Source organism: Dermacentor albipictus, chromosome 6 (assembly GCF_038994185.2).
Source record: "Dermacentor albipictus isolate Rhodes 1998 colony chromosome 6, USDA_Dalb.pri_finalv2, whole genome shotgun sequence".
Taxonomy (NCBI): Eukaryota; Metazoa; Arthropoda; class Arachnida; order Ixodida; family Ixodidae; genus Dermacentor; species Dermacentor albipictus.
Genome location: NC_091826.1, coordinates 30,445,502 through 30,473,214, shown reverse-complemented (window position 1 = coordinate 30,473,214; position 27,713 = coordinate 30,445,502). Strand labels below are relative to the sequence as shown.

At 47.3% G+C, this 27,713-nt stretch overlaps 1 protein-coding gene across 8 annotated transcripts in view; it reads right to left on the bottom strand.

Moving 5' to 3' along the window:
- LOC135905116 (uncharacterized) overlaps positions 1–27,713 on the bottom strand; it is a 595,563-nt gene that overhangs the window by 354,483 nt on the left and 213,367 nt on the right. For 3 of the 8 annotated variants that reach the window (XR_011515109.1, XM_070540275.1, XM_070540274.1), the window contains exon 1: positions 13,607–13,896. The exons of the other annotated variants lie outside the window; for them this stretch is intronic. Coding sequence is in view for 2 of the 3 variants with exons in the window: in XM_070540275.1 (XP_070396376.1) it covers positions 13,607–13,680 (74 nt within the window). In the remaining variant the exon portion in view is untranslated. Of the gene's footprint in view, positions 1–13,606; positions 13,897–27,713 lie in introns of those variants that run through there. 8 annotated transcript variants of the gene reach the window in all.

Genomic DNA, 27,713 nt, shown 5'->3' with positions numbered 1-27,713 from the left:
CCCGCCGTCCCGCTAATAGCGTTCAGCGCTGTCAAGGCCATGCAGCTGCAGCCAGATAATGATAAGACGAGATGGTGGGCCAGACGCACTACTTTCTTTCGCGGCGGAAATCCGCCAGCGTCGCCCCCATCGTGGTCTTCTGCACAGAACAGTGAGCAGACGACTATGCAACGGCCGCTGCTCGAGGTCAACGTGCTTTAGCAGACGGCGCAAACAAACCTGCCGTTGTGACTCACTGATGACATACATGAATTCGCTATGAGCTCCATCTACACACAAAAAATGAAAAAAAAAAATAATACTGCGCATAGCTTTGTGCCTTCGCGCTCAAAACAGTTCCCGAGAGAGAAGACGTGCGACTTTTTGCCATGACGTAACGGAAATACGCGAACATGAACATCGCTGGGTGGCCCAGCTATAAGCGCTAGAAGGAAGTATCATCGGGCTTAATCTTCCATACAAACAGGCGGGTACGGTAGTAGAGCAGCAGCTTTCAGGTTTGTTTTATGCGGACGACATTGTGTTGCTAGCTAACAAGCAAAGGAATATGCAACGTCTGGCTAATGGCTGTGGACAGGAAGGCGATAACTTAGGTCTGAAATTTAGCCGTAAAAAGTCAGGTGTTATGGTATTCAATGAAAACAGAGAACAGACAGTGGCAATATAGGGCCAGGAAATAGCTCGCGTAAAAGAATATAAATGCCGTGGTATATTGATAAACGAAGGCAATAGATACATGGAACCACAGGAAAAAAAAAACAAGAGTAAAGGGGCGGAGAAATGCGACCATAATAAAAGACAGAGCGCTATGGGGATACAATAGGCAGGAAGTGCTCCGGGGTATGTGGAAAGGTGTAATTGTTCCAGGACTTATGTTTTGGAAATGCGGCTGTTTGCTTGAAATCAGAGGTACAATCAGCACTCGATGGCAACCAAAGGCTAGTGGGACGGCTCGCATTTGGCACTCACGGGAAGACTACAAATGAAGCTGTGCAGGGTGATATGGGCTGGAAAAGTTTTGAAGTGAGGGAAGCTCACAGTAAAATTGATTATGAAGAACGACTGAGGAATATTGGTGACGGTAAATGGGCTGGGAGAGTTTTCAGTTACGTGTACAGGAATAACATTGATTCATAGTGGAGGAAAAGAACTAGCAAGCTTGCCAGCAAGTATGCGGCCTGTAGGGTGAGCAGCACAGCAACAGAGAAAGTCAAGCGGAAAGTCAGAGAGGCTGACATAATCTCATTGGTGGCGGCAATGGAAAAGAAACCTGCCATGAGTAACTACTTAAGAGGAAAAAACGAAATCAGGAAAGAAACCATTTATGATAACTCAAAGGGAAGCTCATTACTTTTCGAAGCGAGATCGGAATGCCTTAGAACACGCACCTATAAAGCGAGATATAAGAAGGAAGAAGAAGCATGTGCTTGTTGCGGTAAAGCTAGGGAAACGACGGAGCATATCTTACTGGAATGTGAACACGTCTACCCAGCGGTCGATTTGGGCACCACTGGCCTCCTTGAAGCCCTTCGCTTCAGCGGGAGTAGTGGTAAAGCAAACAGGTCCGCAATAGACATTAGTAAGAGGCGATTGGAGGATTGGTGGAAGAAAAATAAGGTAAACGACAATAAGTGGAGGCGTACAAAAACAAAGTTGCCAATAGTGGTTCAGAAACTGGTTATGGGAATTAAGTGTGGGTTCTTTTTCCTTTTGTTTATTATAGGTAGGACATCAGGCAATAAAATAACAAGAGCTTGATGGAGTAATCAACCGCCTCTTTCGAAAGGGCATGCTCATAACATCCATCCATCCATCGTTGAGTTGCGCTGGAGTGCATTTTCAAATACAAGCTTAGACTGCTGCCGACTATGGAGAGTTTTCCGTTGCCCGTTAACTATTACGGCTTACAGAATATCGGAGACACGGATCTCTGAGGGCGCTATCTTGTGACTCTTAGTTCAACTATAACGCATAATGCTAATTTCAAGGACAATGTTTTCTCGAGCTGCTGCTGTAAAGACGTCGCAGGGCCCGATGTGGTTGCGTATTGGCTGGGGCGTTGCGCTGCTAAGCACGAGGTAGCGGGATCGAATCCCAGCTCCTGGAGCCGCATTTCGATGAAAGCGGAATGCAAAAACGTCCGTGTAGGATTATGAGGCAACCCAAACCGGCGTGGCTCATGATCAGATCGTTGTTCTGGCCCTTAAATTTTGATGACGTCACCGGAAAGGCCAATAACTTATTAGAACGTCTCTGTGTTTTCTATCGATAACGACACTTATGCAACGCATGTGACACAAAAGCGTCCCCGACACATTAGGGTTGAACAAGGGCTGAATCTCGTGCCTAACTTTAGCATCAAGTAAAAATATTGTCCTAACCATTACAGTAAGTCTCTCGATCTCTTTCTCTCTCTTTCGTAAGAGAAACGTGCAGTGTAGGTTTTAAAACTTCAACGAGAATCAGAACTGCAGTGTCACTACGCTCCTTCAATTACGCAGGCGTCGTAGAAACGCACGGGAGCCAAAGCACCCCCCGCATTCGTTTCGCGGAAGAGATTCAGGGCACGGGGGCCTCTCCCAAGTTGTCCCCCACTGTCATGTGCTGGCATGCCCCGAGACACTCAGGCGCCCCCCTCCCCCTCCACCCCTATGCGCAGGGCAAAGCTTGTTTGCTATCGCCGTGTCGATGTGTTCCCTCTGCACTCGCCGCTTAGTTAGCGCGCAACTTTGCTTCTTTGTTCCTGTTTTCCCCGCAGTTCCCGCTGCCTGGAGAGTGACTGGACGCTTTCGGCGCCTCCCCCCCCAACTCCCCTCCCCCTTTCTTGGCATATAGCGCGAACCCGTCGCTCGTTTATAGCACGCCGGGTATGCGCATAGCTACAGCTGTTGCACAGCGGAACTCTTGCCAGAGGCAGCGCAAGGCCGTAGCACTGTGCGTGCGTGTGTCTGTGCGTTCCGTTTCAACCAGAGAGGCTCGCACGAGACAGCTGATGCAAGGATGGCGGTGCTTGTCAAGACAGGTGCCTGGAGGGGGGGGGGGGGGGAGCGCACCATACGGGAAAGCCCTGTTATCACGATCACCTTGAAGACGCACCCGCTGCTCGCTCCTGTCGGAGAAACGTGTTTGTGTACACACAGTTTCGGCGCGTTCCTCCCGGTCTGCTGGCGTGTGTTTTGCGCCTCTCGGTGAGCTGACGCGGGATTTTGGACCGCAGCTTGGTCAGGAAAACAAGAAAGCAGTGCCTGCGTGGCATAACACACATGTTTATCGGCGCGTTTCCGCGCACAAGCCTCTTCACGTCCTCGCATTGTCACGTGGCCAGACTGGATGTAATGTTGAACGCTGTCGCACAGTAATGTCACTTGAAGGCTACGGAAGGTCAGCGGCGCATTAGTCTAGGTCTGAGTAATTGGCGCATACAGGTAAAACGGCAAAGACAACTGTTTCATGGGACAATAAATAGTAATGTTACAAACTTATTAGCACTAGTACTAATATCAGTAAAGCTGTATAAGTAAATGTCACTTCCACTTTAACAAACAAGCCTCTCTTTCCGTGAAACACGCTCAAACAAAAGACGCCTCGAGACGCCGCCTTGAAGTTCTCGCATCGAATAGCCGTGGCGTCACAGAATTTGCACATCTACGCGGATACAGTAATTTGTGCATTGGCAAAGACGGAGTACGTTTCTTCTCATCAAGGAACTGATGAATGAGCCGAGAAAGTTTCTATAACTTTTCCTGCAGGAAAAAAGAAAAGACGAGACAAAGAACAAAAGGAAAGGAAGATGGTAACACGAGAAGCCACCGAGACGTAGGCTATACGGGATAATAATTTCTTGCTCGTTCTCGCCCACAAACTTACGCTAACAAGGCACAGACGCAACCACACGTCTTGGTGAATCCTGCGACATCGTTGTGGCCCGCTATGGGGGCGCCATCTAAGGTTGCACTATCGAATGAAAGCTGTTGCCTCCGCGATTCCCGTGAACACCTGTGCGTCTTTCCGACTGTTTTCGCTTACGTCTGGCATGATCAGAGGCATATGACAAACAAGAAGCTTCAGACCAGCTGACAAGAGCTAGTGCAAACCCGAAAACCAAGTTAGTATCGCAAGTAAAAAGAACGGTTTACGAAGGCAGCAGGCAGGAATTACTGTTACTAACGCTCATGTGTACATGCACTGGCGCGGGAACGAAGTTAACGCTAACAATCGCTACACGCCTTTTACTTACGTAAGCCTTGCTGCGTAAAATGATTGGGATATTTCGGTCACGCACTTGTAAAATCTCGCGTGCCTAACTCCCACAGGAATAAACGAACAAACACGGGGACAACAGCCATACAAGAGCAGAAATCAAACATTTCCCCGCAGAGCAGGAATTTATGAGCTAGGTCGAGCTAAAGGTGAGCCAGGGAGGCAGCGAAACAAAAATCTACACATCGCGAAACAGTGGACACTCTCAGTATCACTCGCAGCTGGTAGATTGTGGGCCCGGCGACACATCTACATATACACACATGCGGAAGTACACACATGCGTCAGTACATACATACATACATACATACATACATACATACATACATACATACATACATACATACATACATACATACATACATACATACATACATGCATTCATTCACATAGAAGCGCACGTACGTGCATACATACACACATACATACACACATGCGCACGTACACACTACATACACACATGCGCACGTACATACATACGTACATACGTGCATGCATACATACATACGTACATGCACACATACATACGTGCATGCATGCATACATACGTGCATGCATACATATATACGTGCATGCATACATATATACGTGCATGCATGCATACATACATGCATGCATACATACATACGTGCATGCATGCATACACACATACATGCATGCATGCATACACACATACATGTGCACATACATACATACATACATACATACATACATACATACATACATACATACATACATACATACATACATACATACATACATACATACATACATACATACATACATACATACATACATACGACAAGGACCAGAGTGCGCGGTGAGCAAGTTAGGGTCGCAAAAAATAAGCAGCGAAGGGGAAAAAAGAATCAAAGACAAGAAAGCGAATATCACCAAGTGTCAGCTTCGCAGGCGCCCTACAAATTAGGCGGGGCTCTTTCCAGAGCCAGACCGACCAGACGGGGGGGGGGGACTTCTCGCCCCAAGGTCGTAAGCACCGGATATGACCGTGGCAGGAGGTCGTCGCCGACGGGTGACGCGCACGCTGGGCGCGTGTTAAGAGGGAGCTTGCAAAATGGCGGAAGCACTCCCTCCCCGCCAACTCCGCGTCTCCAACACCTACATCGTTCCCCCGGCCCACCCCTTGATACTTTTTAAGATCCCCCTTTTCTCTCGCCATTAAAAGCAATCGCCACCAGCACCCACCACCCTCCCGCTTTCGCTTCCTCTTCTCCTTCCGCTTCGCGGCGCCATTTTCTCTCGCTCTCGCCACCGCGGCTTCCGGTTCCGGTTGACGGTGCCCGGACCGTGCGCAAAAGTTTCTCGTCGCGGAAAACTCTTGGCGACCAGAGCTGCGTGGCGGATCGTCTCCAACGTGCAAAATCGAAATTTCGAGAAAAGAAGCGCACCAAGGAAAGAAAGAAATATCTGAGAAAGGTCGCTTAACGGGAGTATCGGAAAGGGCGACTGTACGAAGCGAAAATCGTGGCCTATGGCGAGACATCATAGAAGCAACAAGGACCCCACAAAGAAAAAAGAATAACGGTACTTTGGGCTTATGTTTATGCGAATGAAGATAAGTACCCTATGATAGAAAATAACTTGCCAGAGAACGCTACAGTGACCTTTAAAACAATAACGTGATTCTATAAATAAAAGACAAGAACAGTAAAGCAGTGATATGTTGAAACGGTAGCCTTCTGGTTTGTTTTGCGTGAAGTTGCACAGAAAAAACGGAAGTTCGTGCCGAGCGACATACACGCAGCCGAGGTACACCGCGTATCATATTATTCGGATGGCCAGCGGCACCGAACTGCGCAGAGACATTACTGTTTCATTTACACCATGTTTTCAACAAAATATGATACAACGCATATTACGACATGTGCATGCACGTACGTATGCTCACCTAGCAAAAAGGACGCGGTCGACCATTGTCGGTAACCGCTAAATACGAATACATACATACATACATACATACATACATACATACATACATACATACATACATACATACATACATACATACATACATACATACATACATACATACATACATACATACATACATACATACATACATACATACATACATACATACATACATACATACATACATACATACATACATACATACATACATACATACATACATACATACATACATACATACATACATACATACATACATACATACATATGAATGTATGTGTCTTCCCACCAGCTCTGCCCACATGTCTGTCTACCATAAATGTATGTATACACTCATGCTTATAATGACGGACGCCTTGCAGAATACAGTGCAGGGGTATCTCTTGCAGTACGTGAACGACAGAACAGACAAGGCAGTTTACGGCATTCTATTCGTTACTGAATGAGAGAAAAAATTAAATAATTAAATTAATGCGAGGTCACTGATTGCTAGCTTTTTAGAGGTAACGAAATTAATAATTTCAAAGACGCAGAAGGCATATTTAAAAAGAAAACTTTGGGGCAGGCTAAGCCTGATTTCGACATTGCAGCGTTTAAAATAGCAGGCAATGTACTTCGTTCTGCCTCATTAAACTCCACTTCAGAACGGCCGGGCTGGGAAACAAGCTGGAAAGTTCGTTTTTCTTCTCATTTTTAATAAGTCCCAAGTTTTGGACACACGCGCCACTTGGAGTTATCTATATAATGGGGGCGTAAGGTCGATGAGTCATCGTTTAACTCGCATCCCGTTAAGTCTTTTCAAAAAGCGAATTGGTGAAACCGTGGGTGGACGGGCAACCGAAGATAAAGCGTGCCTCTGCCGAGTTCCCCAAAACACAATATACTGAGATCGCGGAGAGTAGCAGCGATGAATTATGGGAGAAAGTAAAAAAAATATATACGTTTAAATATCCGACGTCACATCCAAAAATTAAAGAAAGAAAGAAAGAAAGAAAGAAAGAAAGAAAGAAAGAAAGAAAGAAATAAAGAGAGAAAGAAAGAAAGAAGAAAAGAAAGAAAGAAAAAAGGCGCCAGTGTTACCAAGTTCTTTCAGAGGGAACGTATTTTATGTCGGTGGTTGCGCATATGCCAGGGTCGACGCGCCAAGTTGAAACCGTGTGAATGTAAGCAGAGCGCTGGGGGGGGGGGGGGGAGGGGTAGGGGGGGTTAGCTTTTACAGCAATGCTTGCATCCACCACTTGACTGTTCTTGTGTGTTCCATTCCTGACTGTGCTTTCAGATAAAGCGATACCAATATTACATATCGGCTAACAATAAAAGAAGCTAGTTGAAATATGCTAAACTTCGTATTTTATCTGAGTTCTAATCAGCAACCTTATATAAATAATTGGTTCCTGCATATTTGGCCCACATTGTACGAAAGCAGAGGGCTTATACGTTTATACAATAAAATATGACGTCCCCAAATTTTGGGGTTCAAGGGAGCTCTTTGAGTATAATCCCGGTTTCCACTAAATCTTAAGAAATGACGACAGTTTATTCCTTAATAAGCTTAATTATTAGCCTTGCGATAGATGCTCAAATGTATTTGGTGCGTTAGGATATGCAGATGCGGGGTGGTCGTCCTGAAGTTTTCCTGAAGTTTGAATAATCACCTGTTGCAGGTAACATAAACTCCTTGAGCTGAATTACTATTCAGAGAGGCAGGCATTACTTGCACGATAAATTGAAACACTTAATCAGCTAATCTTGAAAATGACTCACTAACTTCGTAATTTCTTTGCGGTAGGTATCGCAATTTACGAATTGTAGGCGGTGAGTTTGCGAGGCGTATTCACATGTAACGAATTCAGCAACTCTCAAGAACTCTCAACAAATCACTTTGTCCAAGCATGCATTAGGGCGTTCCACAATCCGATGCTTCCTCCTATAATCGAGAGAGAAATACAGTCGCATACCAGGTGTTTCTTCTTTATATCAAACAGAACTTTAAAAAAATAACCCTAGCTGTGACCGATAGCATAATTCTACGCCTTGAGCTGGATTACTGGAACATGCGGATATTACTTGCCAAGAAAATCGCCATACATAACTTAGTTATTACCGAATTTTCTCTAATAATGTCTCAACCAATTTGGAGACATTCATTCTCATAGTGTGTGACGGAACACACTGGAATTGCAGATACTGTTGTTCTTCAATGTATCAAGCAGCGTTTCGTTAAGTAAAGTGTGACAAGAATGCATTCTTACCGCAAGTTTAACGGCGCGGATAACTGGGAAAGGGTGTCATGCTCAGGTTTAATTCGTTCCAAGAGAACGCTCCTTGCGAACTCACTGGTCACAGTTGTTAAATGCAATACGTTACGTAACGTAATCAGTCAGAAAGCTAATTAGCGAAATCTTCCTAACAGGTAAAATGAGAATTTCTATTTACCGCTCAACCGAATGTCCACCTCTTTGAAGAGCGCAGTGCAAAGATTCGATTCGCGCTATCTATCTGAAGCAATTTTTGTCTTGAATTCTGTGCTTAATTCTGTATAATCACTGATGTGATTAAGGCCACCGTATCGTTTTGCACCCAACACAGTGAGAAGCTACGCTTAATCTCGATCCGGTTGTCACAAGCCGCATAGTGGAAGCTGTGAATTGGACTACAAGATGGCGTTCGCAACGCCATGCGAAAGCTTTCTGTACACACGAAAAAACATAAAGAAGGAAAAAGAGAGAAAGAAAAGAACTCTCTGGTGTAATCAAGCGACACCGAAGTTCAGAATGGCTTCTTCCGTGCCGAGTTATCACTCGTAACCTCAGCGTCAAGGTATGCACGAAATTTCACTCGCGTATGGCAACGCAGCGATCACCTTGTGCCCGCGTCTATCTGCCTGCCTGCCAACAGGTTTGCCTCGCATGCGTAAACACGGGGCAATGCAAGGCTATGGCTGCCTCTCCTGCTCTCATGCTTCGTGTACGCTTGTACACGCACGTGTTTTGCCACGTACGAGGAGAATGCCAGCAAACTCAGGTTCTGCCGCCACATGTCGCGGAATTCGGCCGCAATCCGCGTTGCCCGAAGTGTGCGCAACAGATCGACCGCCGAGCAGTACGCTGCACACGTGCCCACGCCGCATCGCATCGGCCGTGCATCGCGTCTGGGGCTGAATTGCGTGCAGTGTGGAGTAAGCGAGCGCGGATAGTTCGCCGCGATGGTGAGCGGGCTGCTGCGTGACGCGCGTTCGTGTCCACTCTTGAAAGTGAGATAAGAAATCTGCGAGGACGCGTTGACCAGACGTGTAGGCCTCAAGTTTGCTGCCCCGCACCGCGATTCAGGAAAATGGGCTTAGAAACAAGCGAGGAAAAAGAATTCGGCGATGAAAAAAAAAATTAATTTGTCTGCTCAAGTTGGTATGCGCGCGCGCTTGAGCAACAACGAGCCCGAGGCCCCGATGAGCGTCCATGTCACGTGACATCAGCCTACTACGACGAAACAAAAAGCTTGTCCTTTTTTTAATAAATTGTTTAGATGTACGGAAAGTCCATTGTTACATTTTGCGAGAAATATAAAAAAGACGCAAAATGAGTCAAGACAAACACTTGTGATATTTAGTGCGACTTACGCGAAGCGGTATTACTGAAACTGTGATCATGTACTGGGGGAAAATTGTTTAAAGGTTGCGCGGTCTTGTTCCAAGGCGTTCTTCCTCCTCGCTCTTGTCAGTTTTCTCGGCTATATAAAGCGGGCCATGCAGGTGGGCAAACGCGAAAGCCGTCCAGGGCCTATGCATATTTGTAAACAGCGAAACGGCGGACCAGCGTTCGCCGAGTCCTGCGGAGAGAGAGAGAGAGAAGCTTTAATGAGATGCTGTGGAGATGTTAGCCAGGCGTTTCGCCAGACATGTTGCCACAGATTCTGGGTGACGATTATGATATTTACAGTGAGGAGTAACATGAGCCACATATAAAACCCACACATACATAGGTGCGTGTTACCGCTGTCTGCGTCCTCGTTCCCTGTCGCTGACGTACCCAGTAGAGAACCGAACCCCGTACTAAAGAATTCGATCCAGAATAATGCTTTCGAGGTATTCCGATGGAACATCATGTCACGCCTGTGATGTCGGACTACCTCTTCCGACACAGATCCGTAGCCGAACTTGTTGGATCGTAGTGCTGGAGGCTGTCGGGCTAAAGCGTTAAAGGGAGGTGAAAGGGTGACGGTAAGCCATGGCAAACGTGTGCAAATGGTTGCCTTCTTTATTCAATATCCTCCCTGTTTCACTCTCGCCTCATTTTACTCCTCCTTTACGTCATTTTACTCCACGACCCCCTCCCCCACTGCTGAGAGCCGTTCAGGTGCCAGCAGACGCCCCCAGACAGTTGTACTATGCGATCAGCCGCAATTTCTTTACCCTTCCTTTTCCTTTATTAGTTTACTTATTCATTTATTTCAGTAAAAAATTGCTACTAGTCATAATACAAGTTGTGGTTCTTACAGCTCGCACAAGCGCGTTATGTCAAAATATGACTTTCAATTTCGCGCTGTCGTTGGCTTTATTTTATGCGCGAGATATGTCGAGCTAGAAGGCTTCCGTTGCTGGTGAAGCGGTTCAAGATCGGTGCGTTGCTGTCCTGGTTTTTATGACAGTAACTAAGCATTTTTCAGAAACGCACAAACCCGAGCAGAACTACTGCCCTGGTTATAAAGGATAGAATGTACCGTCCTGTGCGTAAAACTTCGACTTAAATAGCGGTATTGAAGTATTCATTCGTGCGGGTATTCTTTTTTCGACCTTCTGCAGAACGACTTAGGCGTACCATAAACATTTTCCTTTTAAAGGTTTTAAGCGAGTAGGTGAATAGATAGATTGATTGATAGATAGACAGACTTGAAGTGCCTGAAGAAGGCGAGCAATGCTAATCGCATTAAAATGGAGGTGGGGGGGGGGGGGAGATATACAGCAAGTCGGAAAGCTCGGCTAGTTGGCATGTTTCCATTGGAATAGACCAGCGCGACAGACGAAAAACGAAAGACCATAGGCCGAGCGCCAGCCGAAATTTCATAAGCCAAGCCCATGCAAATCCTAGGGTGCCGAGTCCTAGAGCACCGAGCAGTTCCCGAGCTAGAGCCTCTGCTGCGCACTTGATGCTGCCGATGCTGCTGACTCTGTGCGCACGTTCGTTATCTTCCTTACAATATATGTATTGCAGAGTAGCTTACCGGGCTCGTCCTTCGTTGACCTCCCTACCTCCCTACAAAACAAGACAGTCAAGCCATAGCTTCCCGGTGGACTTAATGGCGATACCCCCTCCCCCCCTCCCTAATTGTAGAGTAGCTTACGGAGCTTGTCCTTCGTTAACCTCCCTACCTTTTCCTCGTCGTCGTCTCTCTCTCTCTCTCTCTCTCTCTCTCTCTCTCTCTCTCTCTCTCTCTCTCTCTATTTGCTGAGCTGACTTATCGCAGTGATTGGCTCTATTGGCAAAAGGTGTGAGGCGTACAGGTGCAGTGACACAAACAGCCTCAGGGATCGGTCTGCGTTGCAGTCAACATTCATGCTCTTGCGAGGACTCAACCACGCTGTCCACTGCTATCAGGATCGGTTCACCAAGTCATCCCTCTTCGATTACACTGCCTCCGAGACGGGCCCAGTTTACTCGGCCAGACTGCCGTGCGCTTGCAGCGAGAGCGTAATAATGCCGACCCGATGGCGCTCACTGAAATATCTGACAAGCGGGTTCGGCAGCCTTGGGCTGCGAGAACTGCGTGTTATCTCTTCTTCGCGTAGTTACGTTTACATGCCTAGAAAAGTCGCCTCTAAAGAAAACTCAATTTGATACCCGTCAACTATTATAACGACGAGGGTGTTTGTTACCCACGTCCCAAACGGGCATTCTTAAGGGTACAGGAATTTTTTACCGCGACAGGACATCGAATAAGGTCCCCACGCGCCCAAAACACATACCCCCCCCCCCTCCTCGCACGGTTCATAAGAGAAACGAATAAAGCGAAACAACCGCAAACGATTCGAGGAAGGAATGCGAACTACGGGAGGCACGGCGAGGTTGTAAGTCCGGCGTGCAACGCTTCGAGAACTATACAACCTCGCCGAACGAACCCAGCTACAGCGGCTTCAAGAACGCTGCACGCAACTAAGACATAAAAAAAGCAAAGGGATGACCAGCGGCCGTGCAATACCCCCGCCGTTCTCTCTTCTACGCTCTGCAGTAAACAAACCCCGCGGCGGGAAACGAGCGGCGCCATGTGTGCGGGTCATCAAAGGGTGTTTCCGGTCGAACCCTGCTCGCGTGGCGCCAACACGCCCTGCACTCCACTTCGCCACTGATAGCGGATCGCCGTCAGCTGCGGCCTTGCTGAGGGAAGCGGCAATTCGCGTACTTGCAGCCACCGTCACACGTGCAAAACGGGCCCGACCCAGTCTGGCATTCAGATAATGCATTGGCAGCATGTGTAATGTATTAAGCCACCGCTTTCTTTTGCGGTACGTATGTATGTATGTATGTATGTATGTATGTATGTATGTATGTATGTATGTATGTATGTATGTATGTATGTATGTATGTATGTATGTATGTATGTATGTATGATGTATGTATGTATGTATGTATGCATGCATGCATGCATGCATGCATGCATGTATGTTTGTATGTATCGCGCGTGTGTGTGTATTTGTTGACAGAGGTTTCCAAAGGAGACACCCATGTCCCATAGCTCTAGTTCGCCTCTTCGGTTAGTCTTCTTCAAAAGGAGGCTGTATACACACGTACACATCACTAGTACGCGATATCCCAGTTTTCATAGCTGGAGACCTTGTGCTAATTTGTCAAATTTCGTTACTCATATGTTTCAGACGTAAAACTGAAGCTCCGCATCGGGGAAGTAATCTCCGACTAACAGAAACCCTTAAACTAGTTCCCAATTCGAGCTGCTCCGGTCCCTCAAATTTGCTACGAATTGCATTGGGGCTAAAGTTATTTCGCCGAAAAAAGCCTCAGCGACAGCGGTTGGCACGCCGCTCTGGCATAAGATATGCTCAATTCAGTTCGTCTTGCCAAACGCGCTTGAAGTTCAATGACGATTGCGTCTGCATACCACTGCGGATAAGTGCGAGCGATTACACTGCCCGGCTTCAACCTCCGTCTTCTTTTTCTTTTCTTCTTTTTTCATCTCGGGTATAGAGGCGGTGGCCTTTGCGATGTAATGGCGAAAGAAGTCCTAATCGAGATTTGAGCTGTTTAGGCTTTTTGCCCTTATAGGACGTGAGCGAAGTGTATCGCGCTATCATTGCGGGCGATTTAGGGGGCAATCAGGTTTGTCTAGCTTTGATCTACACTCATCTCTCCATTTCCTGCGGACACGTGAACAATGCGAGGAGATGCAGTATCAAGGCGGCGCTTACCTGTCCTTCGTTCCGTTGCAGTGAAAAACGTTCCGTTGCAGTGAAGAGAGGGCTGTGCTTCCGTAACAACCCATTGCAGACAGACTGAAGCGAAGCACAGAATGCAGTTTCGATACGTGGACTATTCGTTAAGAACCTTGCTATGGCATTAGAAATTAAGAATGCAGGTCTCAGATGCGTTAATAGCGGAAGCAGCGTACGCAAAAATGCCGCCGACAGCATAATGCAATCGTCCGCGCCGTCTGCTCGTGACCGTCTGCTATCACTGCGATCTGAAAAATCCACAAAGCCGCTCGGCTCGCATTCATATGAACTTGGATACTGTTGATACCGTGAACGACCTGTGGCCTCGTCTTGGCTTGCGCTGGCTTGATTCGGGGGCCAAGGCCAGACGCCGATGGCGAGGCACTCGACCGCCATCGGCTCGTCCTTTTAGCTGTGTCATCGGTGCCTGCCGGCCACAGTCCGCCGCACGTGAAAAGTGGGAGTCACGTTCGCAACATTGATGCCAGCAGACGACGGGCGTCTGCCTCTTGCAACGCATGCTAAATTACCATTTTGCCGGTCTACGTCATGGAGTGCTTCCTAATAACGCAGAGGTTTCGATGCTGGTGCGGCCTCCCTTTCAAAGCGAAGCAAATGCCCGTTCAATGCGCACATCTTAAGTTGGTATTGCCAGAAATGCCAGCGTTCGTATGGTCGCCTATGCGAGTTCGAAGAACGCCATCTCACAGGCTTGCTCCCACCGCTGCAGTTAAAAGCGGCTATGGCGTTGCGCTCAACGTCGCGGGTTCGAATCCGCGCGCAGCAGCCGCATTTTGGAAGGGGAGGGGCGCGATGAAAAAAAGAAAAGAAAGTTTGCGATGTTGTATTTAGATTTAGGTGCACGTTAAAGAAACCCGGGCGTTCAAAATTCATCCGGAGTCACCCACTACGGCATGCCTCATAATCAGATTGTGGCTCTGGGAGGTAAAGACCGTGAATTTAATTTCAGACTTGCCCGCGTGCCACCAAACAATATCACACAATGCCAGTCAATATTTTATAGCGCTAATAAAACGACTCCTATGGTTAGAAAACAACCAGTAACCAGAGCTGTAACGTACTGCCTAACTGCCATCGTTATGTTCTTTCATTCGTCTCGAGTCATCTCTGCGCATCGCGGTTGTAGTGTTTTGTAACAGTTATAGCAACATTAGGTTAACGATAAGTAAATGTAAGTAAGTAATAACGGCAACATAAGGTTCTGCTGAGGCCATCGTTTATGTCGAAATCATTGCTACGCGATAGCTTATACATGTTTGCGCAAACGGTTAGAGGAAACGTTATCCAAACGTAACGCTACAACGACGCAATCGTTTGTACGAAATGACGCGAACGTATTGCGAAGTTACGCAAACGCGACGCAGATGACGCAAGTGCAGTTCACCCGCCGTGGTTGCTCAGTGGCTATGGTGTTGGGCTGCTGAGCATGAGGTCGTGGGATCGTATCCCGGCCACGGCGGCCGCATTTCGATGGGGGCGAAATGCGAAAACACCCGTGTACTTAGATTTAGGTGCACGTTAAAGAACCCCAGGTGGTTGAAATTTCCGGAGTCCTCCACTACGGCGTGCCTCATAATCAGAAAGTGGTTTTGGCACGTAAAACCCCATAATTTTTTTAAAGTGCAGTTCGACGGTTATTCGACAAAGAACGCGCGATCGTGCGAAATGTTTCGATGCAGGTGCGCGCGCCCTCTGTGTCGACGCGACACAAGCGCGCATTAAGTGCACACATCTTTTTCACGTTACGCACCGTCAGAAGTGCCAGAGACCGCCGATGAGATTCTCAAGCAGCACCATTTAGGTCGATCGCAAGGGCGTCGTGTTGTCATGACTACACAGTCGCTGCACCAAGTGAACCCGTGTAAGGTGTTTTCTCTCGCTACGTTCGTGTCTTTGATGTTCTGTGTACAGTACCCAGTACCCAATGCGTTTGGCAGGCATTCTCAGATCATGAACAGCAGGTTGCCATTATTCCTTAAGAGAAAAGTGTATAATAGCTGTGTCTTACCAGTACTCACCTATGGGGCAGAAACCTGCATGGAGGCTTACGAAAAGGGTTCTACTCAAATTGAGGACGACGCAACGAGCTATGGAAAGAAGAATGATAGGTGTAACGTTAAGGGATAAGAAAAGAGCAGATTGGGTGAGGGAACAAACGCGAGTTAATGACATCTTAGTTGAAATCAAGAAAAAGAAATGGGCATGGGCAGGACATGTAATGAGGAGGGAAGATAACCGATGGTCATTAAGGGTTACGGACTGGACTCCAAGGGAAGGGAAGCGTAGCAGGGGGCGGCAGAAAGTTAGGTGGGCGGATGAGATTAAGAAGTTTGCAGGGACGGCATGGCCACAATTAGTACATGACCGGGGTTGTTGGAGAAATATGGGAGAGGCCTTTGCCCTGCAGTGGGCGTAACCAGGCTGATGATGATGATGACGACGACAACGACGACGACGACGACGATGATGATGATGATGATGATGATACAGTACCCAGCGTCATGTGCCCAGTTGCACTTTACCGGTGACCCATAGCTGTCGTCAACTCGGCAAGCCAGCACCGACGGGGTTTGAGGAAGAGGCAATCAAAGCTTCGCTTTGAAAGCGTGCACATTCGCGATCTATAGTAAAATTGGGCGCGAATTGTTACGTGGGGAGCTTGTCATCGAGCGCTTCATGGCTATACGCGGAAGACCGAAAAACCGCATCGTGCGAGGACACCAGCGTGCGCAGTACAACGGTTTTCACAGAGCCGCTACTATCTTGGCGAGATGTCAAGTTTCGAATGTCCCACGGTGACGCAATCATTGACGTGTCTAACCGGTCAAAAGAAGCGAAAAGAAGCGCATGGCCACACGTAAAATTAGTGGGAAACAAGTACCAAGCAATTCTTCACATTAAAAAAAGAAAAAGAAGTGAGCAGGCCACAAAGGTGCACTTCCCAAATTAAAAAAAAAGAAACACACGAATTTAGACAGTCTATTCGTTGACTATAAGCTTATTGTGCGCTATGTTGCAGTTTTATGTGCCACGTTCATTTAGCTACCATATAACATCTGAATACAATCAGCAGACAAAGTTGTTAACATTTATATCAAATAATACCTTAGGATTATTGAGAGCTGAAACCTTTAAAATGGACTTTTTGCATCTTCCACTCATAATGTCAACAAAAATGTTATGCCACATGTCAGCACGCTTTCTATAGATAATCTGGAGACTTTCGAGCAATACATATCCGCTATATTCCGCGCCTGACGCGGGTAGTTGAATGCTAGACATATTTCAACGCTACCCCCTTGTGCCGGGGAGGGTGACAGGTATGCCATTGAAGTTACAAAAACTTTGTATGGCCTACACTTGCTTCTTGACCAAGCGAATCTATTATCTCATATTTTTCCATCGCCCTTTTCTCGTCCATGCTTCATCAGCACAGGTTCATTTAATTGGCACGCTATACAGAGGCGACAAACAGTATGACCGACATTACCATAGGTTTGCTAGTATGATTTTGTCCTCAAGTAAGCTACCCTAACGTAATAATGTAAATCAGTCGGGCTGCAATTGTAAACAACCAGAAAAGGATTTTTAATGTCATTAGCTTTCCTGTAGAGCTTTAATATCCACAGTTACAACGATCACTAGAAGAAACATTGGCGCTAGCGGCTACGAGAGGTGCAAGCATGGCGGTTGACTCAGCCTAGAAATGAGAAGTAGCTCAAAGACTTGCCTAAATATCGTCCTTTGGTTCCAAACGGTTTTGGGATTTTATAACAGTACCATTTCCGGCAAAACGCTGGGTTACATATAAAAAAAGGAAATCGCAGGGATTGTGTATGTGCGGAGAAGCTGTATGTGTTGTGCTGATACGTTTAGAAAGATACGATTTAATGGAAGTTCAGACAGGTGAATTAAGCGTAACAAATTCACTTATTTTATTAATTTAACCAATACTGTCAGCGGCTTATTGACAGCCAAGGCAGGAGCGGTAGAGGAATATATACGATGACAAATACAAGGGTATCAAAATTCGGCGGAACATGGAAGCAACACAAGCGCCGTTTGTATTACCCTTTTCTTCCTCCTCTTATTCTCCACATTTATTCCCTTCTCACTTCTTATCAACCGATGAGCAAGGAGCAACCTTACTAAACAATTCTAGGCAAGGCTGATAAAAAAAAAAAAAAAAAGATGCCGGTGACGTCATTTGTGCCACCTCGCGCGTGGCAACGCATTCCATTCCGATATCGTTTGCGTGGTGACCCAACAACAACGTCCTACGCCACGAAGAAACACTAAGGTTAGACAAATCCGTGTGTTAACCACAATTACCGTGGTACCTTAGCGATTGCTGCGCCAAAGCTCCCTCTAGTGGTTTTCCCCGGAAGCTTACAACATCCGTTATACATTCGCACTCTGCGGTCGCAGCAGGAGAGCGCCATCTGGTCACCTTAGAGCAAAGCTGCGCGGCAACTGCAGAAGAAAAACAATGACCCGTCGTCGTCACGTGGCCTCGACGCGACATATCCGCGTGGCACGTTTCATACGCGTGTCCACAAGACGGGCATTGTTGTTGCGGTGCGTTGCGTGCCTTGCTTTTTCTTTTTTCTTTTTGCCTGCTCGCCCCTTCGCCGTCGTTCGTTCGTTCGTGCGTTCGCTGGTCCCGGTTGCGACAACCCGGTTTGCGGGACCAGAATCGAGCGACAAGCAAGCAGAAAAAAAAAAGACAGGAAAGCCAAACAAACGGCGATGCAAGAAGTGTGTGTCGGGGTGGGGGGGGGGGGGGGGGAGGGTGAGGAAGGTAGGAGGACGTCTTTGGAGAAGGAACAAAAGCTCGCGCACTCGTGACATGGACGCGACGGGTTCGTTATTCGGTCCCGAGGCGCCAGAGCGGCGCGGGCATTGTATGTATCGGAGGCAACAATGCGTGGCCTCAGCGGCTTCCTCGTCTCATCGCCGTCTTGCGCTTATGAAGCGCCTCCCCCCCCCCCCCCCCCCCGGGTCATGCGTGCCCGGGAACAGCGGGGAAGAGAATGGACCGAACGTGCAGTGTCGGCGTAACCACCGTGTTTGTTGAGGGGCAGGTGCTTCGCCAAATTAAACCTCGTTACCTGAACCTTGTGTGTGTCTGTGTGTGCGAATGAAATTGAATTGCGTGGTAAAATAAGTTACACCTTTAACACTAAGGGTGTAAATTCATTTATAACTCACACCATTACACACCCTCAAAAGTGAATAGGGTGTAAATCAGTGCATAACCCGCACCGTTAAAATGAATAGGCTGTACATCAGTTTATAACTCACACCCCTTCCTTAGGTGTAAGGGTTCAGCTATAGGCCTATTGACACCCTAATCCCTTTAAGTGTGTAAACGGTTTTACAGGGTATGCCCATAATATACAAAGAGAGACACCGAGAAGGTGAGAGGCGTCACTCTTAAAAATGAAGGGCGTAAATCCATTTATAACTCGCACCTTACACACCCTCAAACGTAAATAGGGTGCAAACCAGTGCATAACGTGCACCCTAAAATCAATAGGGTGCAAATCAGCTCGTAACTTACACCCCTTCCATGGGTGTACGGGTTGAGTTATAGACCTGTTGACACAATGATCCCTTTTAAGGGTGTAAAGTATTTTACAGGGTATGCCCATATTATACGAAGAGAGACACCGAGAAGGTCAGAGGCGCCTCCCCGGATAACTTCGGGGTTGAGTTACAGACCTATTTACTCCCTTATCGCTTTTAAGGGTATAAATTATTTTTACAGTGTATGCCCATAATAGACGAAAAGGAACACCGAGAAGGTCAGAGGCGTCTTTACCAGAGAGATTAGAGATTTCACACTTTCCAGTGTACGTCTTAGCCTTCTTGGAGTAACGGGTTATCGGGAGTGCCCTAAAATCATGGGAGACCGTGCAAAGCGGCGAGCCAATACATGGAGAAACGCGCAGTGTATGCGGCGAGCTACCTCCAGTCGCGCTCGCGCTGAACTCGTGGGTGCCTCAGCACACGAAGCGGCGGGTAAGGTACCGGGTATTTATTTATTTTGTTAGTTAGTTAGTTAGTTAGTTAATTAGTTAGTTAGTTAGTTAGTTAGTAACCCTCAGGGACGAAGCTTACCTGGTATACCCGGTATACCGAAGTATACCTGGTAGCGAAGCTTCGATGGAAGCCCATAGGTTCAATGCATAGCGTATCATCGGCGGTTCATGGGGCTTAACGCCATCTGCGTGACGAAGGAACACTTCCGGTGTAAGAAAAAGTTTAATAATAATGTGACGCCATATCCGTTAAAAATAGCAGTGACGCCATCTTTGTTGTCGCAGGCGCGAAGTTTGTTTTTGTGGCCTGCAATTACAGCAGCGCATCTTCAAATGCCCCTAAATTCGACTCGATAAACGTTTCGAGCCTTCAGCACGAAAAACGATGCAGCAAAACGTCAGCCGTATACAAGCGTCCAAGTAGCACCCATGCACTTTTTTTTCTTTTTCGAGGGCCAAAGAAAGCTTTGGACATTCAGTGCTGGTCGTAGCATTGGACGCCGCAAGCCCGTCGGCCAGCGCATTCGAATGAGGGCAGCTAAAGCAAACAGTTATACGGCGGTCGAAACTCGCTGCTTTTGACTAGACGGGTTGAACAGCAATGAAAGCACCGCGCTACCCGAACGCGGACAAATGTTGATGAGCAAAACAACGGCAACGTGGGAAGGGGGCGCATAGTAGCAGGTGAACATTACGAACGCGCCTTTCTGAACACATCAACAGCGGCATGCTCATGCAATCGATAGGGGCGTAAACGCCTTCTTTTATAACAGGCCCTGAAAAAGAGGTATTTATCGTAAAAAAGTAAAGTAAAAAATTGTTGTTTCCACACGCATGTGGAATTTTGCTTTGGTTGATTAAAATCAAGCCGTCTCGATCAAAATAATAAAAAAAATAAGCTTTTCCTTTCTCAATGTTTGTTCTCTCCTCACCTAGCTGCATTTCAATCGCTGCGAACGGGACAATCCTTGCTGATGTCGGTGAAAAAAATAAACAAAAAAATAGGTTCTGGACCGCTTCTCGCCCGAAACTTCGCGACCCATTTGAATGGACTTTGGGACGGACGTAAGATGGGTGTAACGTTAAGGGGTAAGAAAACAGCAGATTGGGTGAGGCAACAAACGCGAGTTACTGACATCTTAGTTGAAATCAAGAAAAATAAATGGGCATGGGCAGGACATGTAATGAGGAGGGAAGATAACCGATGGTCATTAAGGGTTACGGACTGGATTCCAAGGGAAGGGAAGCGTAGCAGGGGACGGCAGAAAGTTAGGTAGGCGGATGAGATTAAGAAGTTTGCAGGGACAACGTGGCCACAATTAGTACGTGACCGGGGTTGCTGGAGAAGTATGAGAGAGGCCTTTGCCCTGCAGTGGGCATAACCATGATGATGATAATAATCATGATGATGATGGAACGGGCGTCTGCGACACACCGAGCATCGCACACTCTCTCTCGAAAGTGCGCGCCAGCGCAAAATAATAATGTTTCCGCAGCGCGGTGAACCACGATGGACTTTTTTACCACACTGAACCGTTTTCCTCTACTCGTGATCGGCAGTGAAGCGTGCTGCTGCGGTTCGGAAGCACGTCGCCTCTTTCTTAAAAAAAAAAAGAAAGAACAAGAAGAAAAAGAAGCTGGGCGATATGGATACAATAATATACTAGCCCCATGATCGATTATAACTCACGTCCGCACGAACTAAGCGTGAGACACAGCGTGAAGCTCGTCGACGCGCAATATCGATCGCCACGTTACAGCCGTCGCCCTCGTTAACGCTTACGCAGCACCGCTTGTAAGCGTTAAGTTTCCTTGGATCAGACTACGTATCGAACAAGCCGCGAATACCTATAAAATATTTTTAATCCTTTCTTTAACAATACGTATGGTGCACTCAATAAGAACCTACTGAAGTATAGTAATATGCGGTCAGGTGGTGGGATATCCACGCCGTACCAATGTTTCCCCGCCAAGCCTTCGCGACACGCACTTTCTTTTTTTCGTGACCTTGTGGGTCAATTTCAAATTATAATTCCCACTTAAATTGCAAACAGCATGTTCGGTTCTATAACAACAAATCGTAGCCTTTGCTCTGGGAGGTTGTCGGTTCTTTAAGAGACACAGAACAGAAGAAGTAAGCTGATGAGCTACCGGGAGACACGTACCACACTTCGGATATCTGAAATAGGTAACGCAGACTCACTATGAAGGGTGAAAATACAAAATACTGGTGCTGGTGACACCTGACAACTCCCGCATCAGGTACAGTGACCGGCGAGGTCATACATCTTCAGAGCATTTTCTCCGCATTATTTCATTTTTTTTTATGAACAGAGAAATATTGCATCATGTTCAAACGTAAGCCGAGAGGCAGATTGTTGAGATTTGAAGCCGTTTATTGGTACAAGCACGCAACATATATGCAAGAATACACCATGATCCCTGACGTCATGAGCGCCCCAGCATACTGAAAACGCAAAATAAGGAGTCTGTTTTCCAGTTGTCGCTGGTAATAATCAACCTTCGTTCGCCAAAAGAAGACATGGAATTTGTCCTTTAAAAGAGTACGAGAGCGGCGCAAAATGGTTTCCGGCTTCCTTGTACAATATTTCTGCACATTTTTCGAGTAGTCGGAATTTTTTGGTTGAATAGACAGGAAAAATATAGCAAGGAATGAGGAAGCAATTTTCAGTTATTTATCCCTGCCGCAACTATTACTGTAACATGAACGTTCATTATGCCATCGCAGATTTCTATTGCTCTCATATGCTTCATTGATTTCCCGTGGATACAGTCTTCTTTCGCGTGCAGAATAGCTGTAATTTAATATGAATCATAAGAAAGAATAAAGATAAATGCCAGCGGGCATCGTAATTAACTGCCTCACTTTTCAGGGCACACTGGAACCATGTCGCGGTTGTTGAGAATACACAATGTAACATATCACAGAATAGCGATAAACAGACAAAAAAAATAAGGTCACGCAATTTGCTATTTTCCTTCGGTGACATGTAGAGGTATGCAATGACTGCGTGACAAGGCCCTATATCCTCGGTAACGTCGTAATGTCAGACGCTACTTCGGTTCTGCACAGCAGCAAATTAATTACTAATTCTCAATCAAGAGCGGCGAAGGTATGTCGCCAAACGTTCAGCGTGTTATTGGAAGAATGACAGACGACCACGAAGGAAGGAAGGAAGGAAAAAGTGGAGAAGGAAAGGTAGGGAGGTTAACCAGTTTAGCTTAACCGGTTTGCTACCCTACACATGGGAGAGGGATGGGGGAGACTAAAGATGGGGAAGGGGGAGAGGGAGAGAGAGCACATAGCACAGCACACACACATCGTCCGTCGGAGTCCATCAATCTGGCATGGTACGTGACATCACTCTCACAGCCAATCTAGTGAACGCTTCTACCTGTCAGAACACGTACCAGCCGTCATGAAAGGAGCGATTCTCAGTCGCAGAGGTACGGAAGAAGCATTCCTGATAGTGCGATCACGTGAGCGTGGTCCTTTAATTAAGTACCTAGAGCCACCTGCGAAATCTGAAAGTATTCTAGATAAGCTGCTTATCGAAGGAGATGTGTTAGCCGAGTTACTCATGTTGAAAATCCTACAGTGAAATAGAAAAAAATTTCCGACATTTTTTTTTTTTTGCAGTAGCAAAGAAATATTGGCTGGTCACACATATATGGGGGGAATTCGTTATTAGAGAGGCTTTCTTCGATGTTCACCTGAAATGTCTCCCTGTCACATCCCATCCGCGCGCCAATGTTTGTTCCGGACCCATTTTGTTCACTTCTTTATCCGCACTCGGCTGCTGTTGACGCCGACTTCATGACTGCTTTGTAGCCGACTTTTTTTTTTCGTTTTTATCTCCGGCAGAATTCATTTCTTGGCCCCTTGTTCTTGTCTGTTTGGGCACCTGTCAAGTGGCACGGACTGGATAGTAATGTTAGCATGCCTAGGGTCACATGCACAGCTTCCCATATCCAGCGACCCAAGTTATGTATTAGGACACATAGCTAGTGGTACAGCCAGCCAAAAAATTTCACGGAACATGAAAACACGAAATCTAAGAAAATGCTGAACATGTGCGCAACCCCACAACGCAACGTGTAGTATTCCCACCTACAGCCTCTACCTGTGTATGTGAACAGCATTGTGATGGTCGGTGTCACTGACTGCTTTTACGGGATGCTCCGAAAATGAGCATTTTCCGAGATCCCGTGGTCCGTAAACATTTGTGGTTGACTGTACATCCCCAGTGCCACAAGTTGCTGCGCATAATCACCCGCCGTGGTTGCTTAGTGGCTATGGCGTCGGGTTTCTAAGCACGAGATCGCAGGATCGACTCCCGGCTACGGCGGCCGCATTTCGATGGGGGCGAAATGCGAAAACACCCCTGGGGTGTACTTCGACTTGGGTACACGTTAGAGAACCCTGGGTGGTCCAAATTTCTGGAACCGCCCCCAACGGCGTGCCTCATAATCAGATCGTGGTTCTGGCACGTATAACCCCATAATTTACGTTTTATTTTTCGCATAATCGGCAAGACACTGCAACAACGTTTCAGACGAGGTAATTGGTGTTCCTTGCATTGCTGCAAATTACAGTGCGCACCGGGACCAAAAAACAAGAAGGGCTCCTCGTCTCTTGTCTTTTTGTGCTCCCGGTGCGTGCTGTACATTCGTCCTATTCTGCGCAGAATCTTCAATCACGAATCCCACACAACCGACTTACTCAATTCTCTGCTCTCATTGTCTGGGCAACGTCTCACCGCCCTATTCAGATTAAGGCTCTCGTGCTTAATCTGAAGCTATAAAACGACGAGACACCGACCAAAAGAAGTACTAAAAAAGGGATAAATCTTTCTTCTTTTGGTCTTCTTTACCCGCCGTGGTTGCTCAGCGGCTATGGTGTTAGGCTGCCGAGCACGAGGTCGCGGGATCGAATCCCGGCCACAGCGGCCGCATTTTGGTGGGGGCGAAATGCGCAAACACCCGTGGTACTTGGATTTAGGTGTACGTTAAAGAACCCCAGGTGGTCGAAATTTCCGGAGTCCCCCACTACGGCGTGCCTCATAATCAGAAAGTGGTTTTGGCACGTAAAACTCCACAACCACCTTCTTTTGGTAGGTGTCCGTCGTTTTATCGCTTCATGCTTCGTCCCGACCAGACTGGCTTCTGTCGAACCCTCGAATTCATGTGCTTAATCTATTCGTTCTTAATCTAATCTACCTAATATTCGTCGTCGCTGCGCACCTCGAATCGGTCCCGCCGACCCCACGAGAGGCCACGTTCCGTTCGTTATGCCATTCCGTGTACAGCTTATCCTGTTGGCTGCCTTGCTCTGTTCGAGTTTGAATAAACATAGAAGTGCGTTGCCCGCAGCCGACACGTCGGAGCTGGATTCGCCTGTAACCTTAAGCGCTCTTCGCGTGGAAATTATACGTTCTCTTGCTGTATCGTTTTTTCCGTAAGCCCTTGCGTCGGTATCTTATTGTTTCATATTCCAAAGCATTTGTACTCGTGGCTACGAACACAATAAGACGGAACGACTTTGTGTGCATCATCGTGATCAGCCCATCTGTATGGCCACAGGGGGGAGGGGCGGGGAGGGGGGCAGATTGAAGGCCTCTGCAAGCGATCTCCAATAATCATTGTCCTGCGTCAGCTGATTCCAAGTTGAGCCAGCAAATTTTCTAATTTCGTCGCCTCAGGTAATTTTCTGAATAAAGTTTTTTATACAAGAATGAAGTTTTTATACCATACCATATCTAATTTTCTGGCGTCCTCGACTGCGCTTCCCTTCCTTGGCACCCATTCTGTAACTCGTATGGTCCACCGGTTATCTGCCCTGCCCATTACATGGCCCGCTCGGCTCCATTTTTTCATCTTAATGTCAACTAGGATATCGGCTACCCCCGTTTGCACTCTAACCCATAACGTTATCTTGCGGTAGCCGCCGTGAACGGAAGAGACAACTCCTTGACCCTCGCGGCCTCCGTAAGGGCAGAGACCCCAGCTGCGGCTGAGACCATAGCCGCGGCACTGGTAATAAAGCAAGAAGACAGGGTAGGCAGGGAAGTCCATGTCGTTACCGACTCGCAACAGGCCTGCCGTAACTTTACCAATGGACGAACACCGCTTCTGGCGGCTCAGATTCTAGGCCCGAGGCTGCAAGAATACCATCAAATCACGTGGACGCCGGGCCACGCGGGTCTGGAGGGGAACGAGAGGGCGAACGCCCTAGCTCGAGCGCTAATCAACCGAGCGGGGCACGACGAATCGTCTCATCAATCCCCACCATTTACCTTCATGCCCCTGCCGTCCAATTACTGCGACCGACTCGAGATCCAGCGACTCAACCGCAGGATTTATCCTCCGCCTCACAGAAAGCTCAGCACTGAAGATGCCGTAGCTCTCCGACTTATTCAGACAAACACATTTCCTAACCTACACAAATACAGTAAAATGTTCCCACATACATATCGCGGCATCTGCCCCTGGTGCGGCGACACACGCCCTACACTCTTCCACATCTCGTGGGGGTGCGGGGGCAAACCTCAACACTTAAAGACGCCTAGCACGCAATTTGAGCGGTGGGAGGTACAGCTGACCGGCGATACCCTGGCGGGACAAGAAGCTCTCGTCCAGCAAGTACGTCGAGCAGCCATGGCCAGTGGAGTCCTGGAATGAGGACACCACCCACTCGACCTCAAGAGCAACCACCTCGATGGTTCTAATAAATGTTTCTTCTCTCTCTCTCTCTTCGTGTCTCTTAATGTTGCGCCTTATATTTTATTGCGGTAGCAATTATGCGAACACTCCAAGCACATTTATGTCGTCGCCATCGCCGTGATGTTCCGTATGAAGTTTAAGGGCGATAACATACATACAGCATACATACATACAGCATACATACATACAGCATACATACATACAGATAACATACATACAGCATACGGCACGCGGTATGCTGTATGTGCTAGCGAAAGCGTGCGAGGGTGGGCCGGCGATGGCGGCTCAATCTCGAGCGCACAAGGGAGCAAAGCGGGGAGGAAGCGCGCCGTGTTCCGTCGCGCGCAAGCCACCGGGGGAGGCAAGGGGGCGTTCTACTCCGGCAGCTGCTGAGTACGGCGCGGCCACCCGGGCTCTACAGCTTCGTATGCGCTGTGTTTTCGTCGCTCAGTTCACGTTGAAATGAGGGGCGGCGCGAAGGTCAATTCGCTCGCTACTGCTGCCGTACTTCCTCCCTCCAACGTTTAGACAGCGAGTTCACGCGGACATCGAGTGAGGTTTGTTCATGTTTTGCTTGTGCGCGCCTGACACCGTGCTTCTTGAATTAGTAAGCGAATGTTTACCAGCTTATACAGTCAATGAAGCTACTATTCTTACTTCGTATAGCTGCCCACTAATTTGCTATCACGATCGACGTTTCGCCTTTCGAACGAAATGGACTTTTCTCGTTCCATCGCTCGTTGCATGGTCCTTAATTTTTTCACAAGCTTCTTTGTTAACATCCAAGTTTCTGCCCGATACGTTAGCACCGGTAGAGTGCAAGGATTGTAAATTTTTCTTTTCGAGGACATTGGTAAGCTGTCGGTCATGATTTGGTAATTAATGCCTGCCGTATGGGCGGCAAACCAGTTTTTTTCTTTTGGAAATTTCCTTCTCAATATTAGGATCCCCTGTGAGTGATTGATTAAGGCAAACGTACTATTGCGCAGATTATGGAGGGAAACTGACATTAATGAATTATCATTCTCTTGTTAGGCTACCTTTGTCTCTTGCATATCAATTTTCAGCCAGACATTTAAGCCTTGTCGGCAAAGCTATCAATCCTTTGCTGCAATGCACCCCCAGTGTTGGTGGAGAAGGAGATTAGACAATCACATGCACTCGTGAGTGTGCTTGGGATTGTCGAATCTAGCGTCTTCGTCTTATAGTTTGTACGCAAAAGCCTGCCGTCATGGAATGCTACCAGCCAGCCCCAAAACAGTACCCTACTAAGG